Below are 10477 nucleotides of genomic sequence, written 5' to 3'. Positions count from 1 at the left end.
TGGGCCATGGCCTTGCATTGTGGAGTTTGCATGTTCTACCCATGACTGTGTAGGTGTTTCTGCGCGGCCAGGTCCTCGGACCGCTGGTTGGGAACCCCTGATGTATAGTTCATCCGTCCATTTTCTGATCCGCTTTATCCACCTTCGCAGGATGTACTGGAGCCTATCCCGGCTGTCTCCAGGCAGTAGGAGGGGGACACCCCGAATTGGTAGCCAGCCAATCGCAGATCACACAGAGACGAACAACCATTCGCGCTCACACTCACACCTAGGTACAATTTAGAGTGGTCAATAAGCCTGCCATGTATGTTTTTGGAATGTGGGAGGAAACCAGAGTACCCGGAGAAAACCCACGGAGGCCTGGGGAGAACACATGTTCCTGTGTTCCTGTGTGGAGCAAACTCCACACAGGAAGGCCAGAGCTGCAATCGAACCTCTGCACTGTGAGGTCAACGCGCAACCACTGGGGCACCGGGCCACCCTGATGAATAGTACCGTGCTAAAATGAAAAATTTTAACAGTGAGGCGGGACATCAGCCAGCATGAAAACTCTGGGTAATTTCATGCGGTTTCACTTGCCATTGTCACTTTAGTTATATTCAAATTATGTTTGAAAATCATTGCCACAATAAAATAAACTTTTTTTACAGATTCAGCTCAACCGTGACCAGAAGGGCGGATGGTTATTTTGAGGCGAACTTTCTCATAAATGTTTTTGGACGTGTGACTAGTTTGAAACAAAGTGTGCAGGAGAAAACAAGATCATTGTTAACAATACGGAAATGATCAAGTGGAGATGCAAAGATTCTCATATAGTGTAGAAATGTATTAAAAAAAGAATGCATCAACTCACAATGCACAAGGTAAAAACTGTATCTTTTATTTGTCATTAAGTTGGTGACGACAAAATACGGAGAAATAAATGATGACGCGGGCAACCCATTATGATGTTCTGGTAGTAGGCCTGGGGAATTTGACCTATTTAAACTTTAGACAAGGGCCCCTGGCATAAGCCGTGTATCCATTTTATAGTTAGCACCAATGTGCATCGGTATGAAAAGGTGGTGCTTCCACAAAGATGTCTCACAGGAATGCAAGTGCTGCATGCCAACAGAACTGTTGTGGATGTAAGGTGTGAGTGATGGTTAGGAGAGGAACCGCCATACCGCCTACTTCCCGTTTTAGCTGCTATCCCACAGGCCCCATTAGTCAATTACACCTCAGCACTGCTGATTTATATGAGCTGAAAATGAACCTACGTTTCCAGCATCAAACAATTCCGGAGCTCTATATTCTTCCTGTGGAGCTTAGGTGTGTTTGTGACTAATTCAGGACAAGTCAAATTATTCATTAGCTCTCTTTTTTTTTTTCTTTCTTCCAGCCTCCCAACTGATCCTTGTGTTCAACAACTCGGGGCACAGGCAGAAATGCAAATTAGAAAGTGAAATGGAAAATTAATTGGCCACCCTGACAGACATGTTTATTAAAATTTGACCTGTGTTGTCAGTAACTCCCCTTGAACATCAAACAGCACCGTGCAATATAAGATGGGGGGGGAAAAAAACCCAAACCATACTTTTTTTTAAAAAAAGTATTTAATTGAAAGCCACACTGACAATCACACAATACTTAGCCACAAAGCTGTCAATGCTTTCCCATTTCGAAAGTATTTGATATTCAAGTGAAGACGCCAAATTCATTGATAGCCTGTCTGTAATGTGAATAATTCCAAAGACTGTTAAGCTCTGTAATTACTTTTTGTAATTACTTTGTAATGTTGTAAATAATTTAAGGTGTGTATGTGTGTGCTTTTTTAGGTGTGGTCTTCCTAACAGACATAGGTTAATCGTAAATACTTTACAAAAAAAGAGACCATTAAAAATTTTAATATTGGAAAGGGAGAGGCATAGGTCTCCATGACAGACGGACGGCCAGTCAATTAGCCATTGGTCGATGTCGTGGTGGCTGTCGTTCTTTGAGCGTGTGACAACGCAGTCTGACTTAAAGCACAACGAGCATCATGTACTGTACACTGTCTACTTCGCTGATTTTATTTTATATCATTATCAACTTTAGCCTAAGGCGCCATCTAGTGCAGGAATTAGGTATTACAAATGTTCAGCTTTTACACTACACAATGGTATCTGTGAATTTGGTGAAGGGGTTACGAAAGTCTGTTGAAAGATCGCTGCATATGATGCGCATCATTTTCTTCGTGAAATTAAAGACTGCTCATCAATTATCTCTATTTTAAAATCAAACAATTCACCAGAATACAAATTGTTGCACTGCTGTGACAATGGTGCTGTGTGTATATCGTAGATGTTTTAATACGTAACTGAGTTTTTTTTTTTTTTTAACATCTCACTGAACACTAATACTCACAGGACATACAGCCCTTGTATGTGTTTAACTACATGTATACAATGTGTAAATTTCTTTCATAAATATAAAGTATAACAACGTATGTCGTAACTGAGTTTTTTTTTTTTTAACATCTCACTGAACACTAATACTCACAGGACATACAGCCCTTGTATGTGTTTAACTACATGTATACAATGTGTAAATTTCTTTCATAAATATAAAGTATAACAACGTATGTATAGGGGTCAGTAACATCTGTCTTACAAATGTTTCATAAAATGTATAAAGCTTTATTTACAACAAAAGTTTATAAATACAGCTGAAAACGAATAAGCATGAAAAGCAGAGCAAAACTGACAAAAACCTGGCTGGATGATGAAAGAGTATCTGTATCAAAGGGTCCCGAATGTACCTGTGACTTTGTCGATCATCATATTGTATAGAATAAAATGCCAAATAAAGTCTCAATGTGCAGTACACAGTGCTGTAAATTCATAATTTTGACATCATAGCAGACATCAACCTGTGGCTGTCACAGCACAGAGCGATACTTACAAGCAAACATGAACCAAACAGCACAAACATTCTCTGGATAAATAAAGACCCGAACACGAAGGGCGAGCCTCACGTGGTCACCGCGACAACACACTATCTCCTCGCAGAACCGCGACCTGCACAACAAACAACACAAGACAAAGAACTGACTGTGAATAACTACATAAAACAACACTGACAGCAAAGTCCTTGTCATACCATAGGTACAACTAACACAAACTACAGTATATATGATCACAATCGATGGTCTTTGCAAAAGAAGCAGACAACTCTAACAGTGTCAATCCAAAGTTAAACAAAGTTCCAAGCTTACTTGAGGCATGTGGAAAAAGCTCTTCGGGCATTGCGGTGCAGGAAGTGGATGGGGAAGCCTTTAAAGGTGTGCCCATCTGGGACAGCCCTCCTGATTGCATCCTGGAATTCCTCATTTCCACACGAGACCCCAGTGCAGCGCTCCATCTCATAGGCTGACAACGCCGAGGACAGCAGGTACGACAGGTGGTCATCCCAGACCGATGTCAGGTTCAAATCCTGGAGGAGAAAAATGATGCATAACCACACTAGGCACAACATCGGCTCATCTGAGATTGGGTAATAATAACTTCAATGTGTAAGTAACATTTGACATATGAGAACAAATCTCCAACATGGGATGTGTGGCTTTTGGGGAGTTTTAATTTGCAACATCGTGTGGAGAACCGAGCAGTAAAAATGATTTGAAACATCTACATGCAAAGTGGAATCATTTGGTCCACCGTAGCACTGAGTCGTACCTTCCTGTGCTCGGAGATCAAGTACCTCATCTCCAGCTCCAACTGATTGCTGACAGCAGCAGCATCGAGAGATGATGAGCTGAGTGGAGGAAGAGGCGGCAGCGAGGTGGTCGAGCCAGAGTCACACACTGACTTCAGAGCCTCTTCACTCATTGCTTTCCACCGAGATTGATTCTGGAAGGAGGAAAATTATTCATTTCTTGCAAGTGAAACTCGAAAAGACAAATTAAAAGCCATTTTGCTACCTCACAATACGTGGCCCCTCTCAAAAGAAAGGATTTTCAAGAAACACCTACTGCTTTACCTGGAGGTCAAAGACACAAAGCTCCACAGCGTCAGAGGGCTGACAGTTGGCCAGAAAGCTCTGGTGGTTGAAGACGCAACCCACAGTGCGGTAGGGGTACGAGGGTTTAGGATGGGGGGCCAAAGGTGGGGCATCGGGGTCTATGGCTTGATGAAGGTATCTTGCCAGACATACATTTGTAACAAGAAAAATGCTCAGTTTTGTTGAAAACATACCAACAAACTGAATGACAAGTAAACACAGAAGATGGTGCAGCTTTCAACGCGTCTTTCAAAAATAAATCACGATAAACACGCGTTTCTGGATATTTTCATTCATCCGGGTCACTTCTTTCTAAGGGCATAAGAAATCGATCAAAATTGGGCTGCTCTGTTCGTTTTGGAAGACGTTTCGCCTCTCATCCGAGAATCCCAGAACAGTGCGTTCCAGTTGCAATCGATTCAATGCCCTGAGAAAGATAAAACTAGAAACACAAAATGACATTTATGACGCATAGGGGAGAGGCCTTGAAAGCAGGACTATTATGCAGAGATATTGCGTTAATATCTGCCATTTGATTTTCTCCTCTTTTGCCTATAACTATTTCAAACAACAAACAGTATGCAGAAAAGGGCTTAAGATTGAAGGAGTGTCTGTGTCTGATGTGTTGTGTTGTATTATTTTGTTGTTATGACTTCAAGATGGCGCCGCGAGAGTGGCTGCCTTTACAGCAGCTCCTATACTTTTTGTTCTTCCACTTTCTTCCTTTCATAACTTTGCTGCTGTAAATTGGGGATTTCTCCACTGTGAGACAAAAAAATGATTTCTTATTCTTATTATCCCGAGTAGAAACGAACCTGTGTGCAGTCAGGCTCTCCCAGAAAGTGATACTTCCATCAGTACCTCGCGTCAGGACCCAGGTGTGGGGTATCCCCTTAGCTTTGGTGCCTACACACACATAAGCGTCAAGGCCAAAGCCCAGCAGGAGGCTGCACAACAGCGTAGAGTGGTCCTCGCAGTCCCCCTGTGGGTGACACAGATGAGTTGAAAATGCATTCATTACATTCTCTTTTGACACCAATATGAGGATGATTCCGCCATTAAGGGGTCTTTGGGCTGTCAAATTAAAGGAATTAACTTTGGAGATGAATGAAAAATAATAATAATAATAATAAGGCCTCACCAATCAACCCTGCTAGAGTGTGTTGCTTGTGGTCAAGACTAAACCTGTAAGCAGGAAGTTTTGAGATATATTTTTTCGATGAGACTAGAGGAAATATACCTGTAAAGCGGAGTCAGTTTTGATCGTTTTGTTCAACAGGAGCATTATAATCAAGGCTCAAACAAAGTTATTGGAAGAGAAATCGAAATTGAATCTACTTTCTCTAGTGATTTTACATTTATTACAAGATTTTACTCAAGTAAATGCAGTACGTGTTTATCAAAAGGAGTCGATGGAGAACATTTTGATGAATCCTATGGTTAAAAGGACACTCCACAATTCATTTCAATATACCCGATAGTTCTTTAGCACCCAGGTGCTACAAGATGGCACCAAAAACACTCAATGCAGTGTTGGGGGCAAAGTGGCCTTCTTTCCCCCTCGTGTTCATTGATATTGGTTATCCAAATACAGGCTAGAGTCAATGAACAATATCCTTCGAAGGGTTTATTTGCAGAATATTCCGGGCACCTGCGTTTTACAGATAATGGCTGCGTTGGTCACGATTGCAGAGAAGGAAGGGATTCACCACATATTTATATCATCAAAATGGCGGTATCGAAACACAGGGTGTGACATCAGAACTTTCGTTTCTCCCAAACCCGTTTCTTAGCTTGTATCAACTGGTGCATTCCTATGTCTGTGCGTCTCTACAAGGTCTCCAGTAGAGTGTTCCAATTTTAAGTGATGATTCCTTCAAGGATGCCAAGTTACGCTGCGGGCATGGGGAAGCTATACAGCATGACTAAATATGGGCAGAATACACACTTCAACAGTCAGTGAGTTATTCAGCGCATGACAATGGTTTTGGTTCCACAGAAATTCCATGAAGAGGTGAATTCACAATTGCTGCGCCACGGATATGTGGGGGTTTTCACTGTATCAATTTGTTGTTTGATTTTCACAATTGAAGCGTTAAATGTCCACCTGCTGCATTTCAGTGTGTTCAACATGCCCGGTGGCAGTGCCAGCAAGCAACTGTATTTATCCCGGAACGTGTTTTTTTTTTTTTTCCCTGCAAAGAGGTGTGACGAGAGCTGACTGCTACTGCAGTATGCCGGCTGGTGCGCACGACAACTCAGAATGATAGATGTTCCCCAGTAGTGCTCGTACTGACGGCAACATCCAAACAGTTTGGGGAGAGATGAGGCTAAATTAATTTTGCTTGGAATGAAAGTCATAAATCATAGCTGACAAGCGCCACTTTGTGAGAGCTGTGTTGTGTCTGTCTTGCCAGGCCCAAACAGCAGAACAGCGGGAAACATTTATCCTGTGTTGGTCTCGGGGAAAAGCCGCAAGAAAATGGATAACCGCAAAAAATGTCCCTCTCGGAAATAGTATCATCAATACAATTTACTAGACTACAATCGTTGATGAAATTAAGAAAAAAAAATATTTTATCATTTTATTCCTGGTGTGTGACATAATTCGGTACTCCTGAGCAATACTTCATTATTTTATGCACTGGCATCTAGTAATTTGCAATTATGTGTTCCAGGAGAGAAAATAGATTAATTATATATGATGAGATTTTTTTGGGACAGAACTGTATGCACTGCAGTTTTACACCAATATGAAACCATTTTAAATCAATTCCACCTTGTCAGTGTCAATCGGTCACTTACTGTGCACTCCCTAGCAAAGACGTATCTTTGCAAAGGATTTGGCGTTAAATATCACCAGGTTATACAAATAAAAGAAATGTTCTATCCATCCATGATCTGAACCGCTTTATCCGCACGAGGGTCACGATTGATCGATTGATTTCATTTTTATTGAAGCAATAAACGTCAACATTACCTTTCCTTGACACAGGAAAGCCAATAATGTGCACCACTGCTCATGCTTCTCTCCTCCTCCCACCATTGGGGCCTTCTCATGTGCCAGGAGGCTAACAAAGCGGGCCGCCCGCCGAGGACTCTCAAGCAACCGGCCGGCCCGGAGGATATGCACATAGGAGCACACCGGTCTGTTGATGCCATTTTCATCCTGCAGATTACACAGATTTCCAGCCAAGCAGTGACACAATCTCCCAGCAAATGTTACCAACCGTTGTTTTTTGTAATTCTTCAATTGTAAACATGATCAAACCTGTGCAAAGATTTTGACCATTTTGGACTGATTTGATGTTCGGATCTCAAGAAACTCCCTCCACCACTGTTTGGCATAAACAAGGAAGATTCTCTCCTTTTCCGCTGTCCTCTGCCTTTCTAGTGATTGCTGAATAACAAACATAAGATGTCATCGATTTGCTCAGACAGACTTACAGTAACAATATCTGTATTGAGAGATCATTAAACACATGAACACCTGAATCGGAAAAATGCAGAATTGAAATCAATTTACCTGTGTGCTGATGATGTCAGCGCTCAGTGTGTCTGTGAGAGGAGGGTAGAGCTCAAGACTGATTGTCAAAAGACCAGCCGGCAATTTGCTTTCACTTCCTGGTGACACAACATAACTTCGGTATTTCATATAAGGCCAAAAGATATATTTTTACAGCAGTTATAGTTTGCAGTGGCAATGAGATGTACGACATCGCACTGAGGGTTGATTACAATGCAAAGCTGACAAAATTTGTTTCTAAATATTCTAGAAAAAGAAAAGCAAAGTCTAATTTGAAAATTAAAAAAAACTATGGATTCATCACTAAACTGTCATGTTTACTTACATTTAATGCAAGCCATTTTCAGACCCTTCTTTACCGTTCCACGTGAAAAAATATTTACAAATTCATAAAAGACATACCTGGGATTCAATGACGGGATTTTTTAAAAAACATGGGGGAAAAAAAACCCTCATCCCCGGTACCAGTTATACACTAAAAAGAACATACCGTATATTTCTGTCGCATGTGCCTGTAACTTGGAAGGATAAATAGTTGGGTTTCCCACCAACACCCAGGCTAGCGCTCTACTAACTCGCCTTGTACTGATGAAGCATGCTCAGGTAAGAGATCAAAATCTTCTAAGACAACCCAAACAGTCCAGTCGTAATCGATTCAATGTCCTGAGAATATTAGCCTGATGCTTGAAAATTCTTTTAAGAGAAAAAAACCAAAACAAAACATCAGACCAATTGTTCTCTCACCCACTCCCATCAGTTCCACAGCCAAGCATGTCTTCCCACTAGGTGAACTAAGGACTGTCCTCCAGTCCAGGAAGTAGGATGAGACCAGAGCTGTCTCACCGGCGGTGTCAGTCTTGATCAGCACTAAGTGAACCGGATCACATATGGATAGCATATTGGTCGCATCTGCCATCTTTCCTCCTTCTCCTGCAGAGCCAAAAGAAATGTTGTCACTCTTACAGCATTCATTGGAGGATTTGAAGTCCTATCGAGAACATGGTGGACCCCAACTTGTAATAACGGCACGGTTGCAGTCATCATTTGCATTTCCATCTACCTGTGCCATCTATATGGATTTGGAAGAGGAAGCCCTCCTGCAGGTCAGGGTCACAGGCACAGGGCACTGGCTTTGAGTGAAACCTCTGATTTCGGAAGTGAAGGAATAACTTGAACGTGGAGCACACCTGACCAGGTAAAGGTTCTGGCTCCTGCAGATGCTCCAAGAAGGCCTTACCACCAAGCACTTGCAAATACAGGTGACGTCTTGATGGGTCGATATTGGCTACAATGTCAAAAAAATAGCTTCAGTATTTAATACGTAATCAGCTATGAAACTGATTTTCACTTGTTTGCTAATATTTTGTACTTTTTGTCGGCCGAATGTTTTCTTCGTTTGTCAAGTGAGGGATGAATTTTGGAGGCGATCCGTTTTCCATATGTATAGGTGCTGCCTAGCAAAGCAAAATGTGAGAAAAGAAAATGAAAATTTCGACATCTAAGTGTAATGACACCGTCTCTCAAAAGTAAATTAATAGAATAAAGAGACAAAACAGATATTACAGAAAGAATGTGGAGCCACCTGCAGAAGGGGTAGGTCCTTCATCACGTCGTCGATGATTCCTCTGCGCTGCAATGCATGGAGGAAGTCTGCCTCAGATAACATTTGATGAGCTGTACCTTGATCATCCCTCAAAGTCTCAGACAACACCTCTCGGATCTTCCCGTGAATATCCATCTAACAGAAAAGTAAAAAGGTCATGTTGCATATTCACTTCAACATAAAAGTCACAAACAACTGTTACCGTAAATATGGACTAATACAATTGGGTAATTATTGAACATGACTAATATCCAAAACTATGTGGGGCAGATTACACATTGCATGCAGTAATTTATTACATTGTGTCTCGTGCAGGGGTCACCAATGTGGTGCCTGAACCACCAGGCAGAATGCGCATGTTTCGGTGGGTTTTTTCTTGTTTGGGATTCATTATAATTTCGGGACGATGCCCATGCGAGTAGATGCTGATGGGACAAGCCGAAAAGTGTCTGAAATTACTTTTACTCTAAATAGTGTCGTAGACTTTCCACAATCACTTGACGCAACCGATTGGATAAAATATTAAATAAAGGGCTCTTAATTCTTTGCTTTGGATGACGCGGTTTTGAAACTTCTACACAGTTTTTGTGTGCGTTAAAGCTAAATTGCGCAGACGCACAGCGATTGTCATTTCAAGTGTCCATAACGAGTAGTTAGGGTCTTCACCTTCATCAGATGGTTGTGAATAATTTGCTTCAGCTCGGAGACCTTCTCCGGACGAAAAGCCATCGCAACAGCTGGGCTCCGGGCAACTATAAATTCGTTAACCGCGGTCCAGTTGTGAGTAAAAAGTGGATTTTCTGCTTGACAACGATTGGGATCGATGTAAACGACACGCACAACAACATTTCCGTCTGGAGCGGCAAGCAAGCGGGAAAGGGTCTTTACATATGCCTGATGACGCCCAGGCAGGCGATCAACGTTTTACTTTTTTTTAAAACGTGACCATGAAGCCAACAATAAATGCATGTTAATGCACCGTTATTCAAAATATTTTTAATGTAAATGTATTAAAAATTAATTATTCAAGGTACGGGTAGGTTGTCTGTGACGTCTTAGCCTGCGACGTGAGTTTAAAAAAGACCCTGAAGAGGCAGCTAAAAATCACAGATGTATTTGTACACACCGCCTTGACCGTGGAATCCAAATTCCACGCCGCCGCCATTTTGAATGTGGCAAAGTGGACTCCACTTCGTGTAACAATGAAGGAAGATACTTTCATTCCGTTGATGCTTGATATACCAACCGTTTTACAGTCAAAGCCAAATTTCAGATCGAACTAAAACTTGCTTCTGATTATATTAGGCCATAATTGTAACAATATTTTG

General features: G+C 41.6%; 1 protein-coding gene across 3 annotated transcripts; it reads right to left on the bottom strand.

The window, feature by feature from the left end:
* Positions 1–2636: 2636 nt before the first annotated feature.
* Positions 2637–10196, bottom strand: cep76 (centrosomal protein 76). 3 transcript variants are annotated; one of them, XM_052065582.1, is made up of 14 exons: positions 9816–10195; positions 9129–9284; positions 8916–9000; positions 8734–8831; positions 8607–8643; positions 8291–8476; positions 7547–7644; positions 7292–7420; positions 7001–7189; positions 4836–5002; positions 4000–4159; positions 3696–3869; positions 3236–3453; positions 2637–3038 (listed from the first exon to the last, which is right to left on the bottom strand). In XM_052065582.1, exons 1-14 carry the CDS (start codon positions 9876–9878, stop codon positions 2900–2902), a joined length of 1899 nt encoding a protein of 632 aa, XP_051921542.1. In that variant the 5' UTR covers positions 9879–10195; the 3' UTR covers positions 2637–2899. The 3 variants fall into 3 exon arrangements, with proteins under 3 accessions (XP_051921542.1, XP_051921541.1, XP_051921543.1); XM_052065581.1 differs by having other exon boundaries at positions 8607–8831; positions 9816–10194; XM_052065583.1 differs by lacking the exon at positions 2637–3038 and having other exon boundaries at positions 3252–3453; positions 3721–3869; positions 8607–8831; positions 9816–10196.
* Between the last annotated feature and the right edge of the window lie 281 nt (positions 10197–10477).

Source organism: Hippocampus zosterae, chromosome 5 (genome assembly GCF_025434085.1).
Source record: "Hippocampus zosterae strain Florida chromosome 5, ASM2543408v3, whole genome shotgun sequence".
Classification (NCBI taxonomy): domain Eukaryota; kingdom Metazoa; phylum Chordata; class Actinopteri; order Syngnathiformes; family Syngnathidae; genus Hippocampus; species Hippocampus zosterae.
This window is presented reverse-complemented; position numbering and strand designations above follow the sequence as displayed.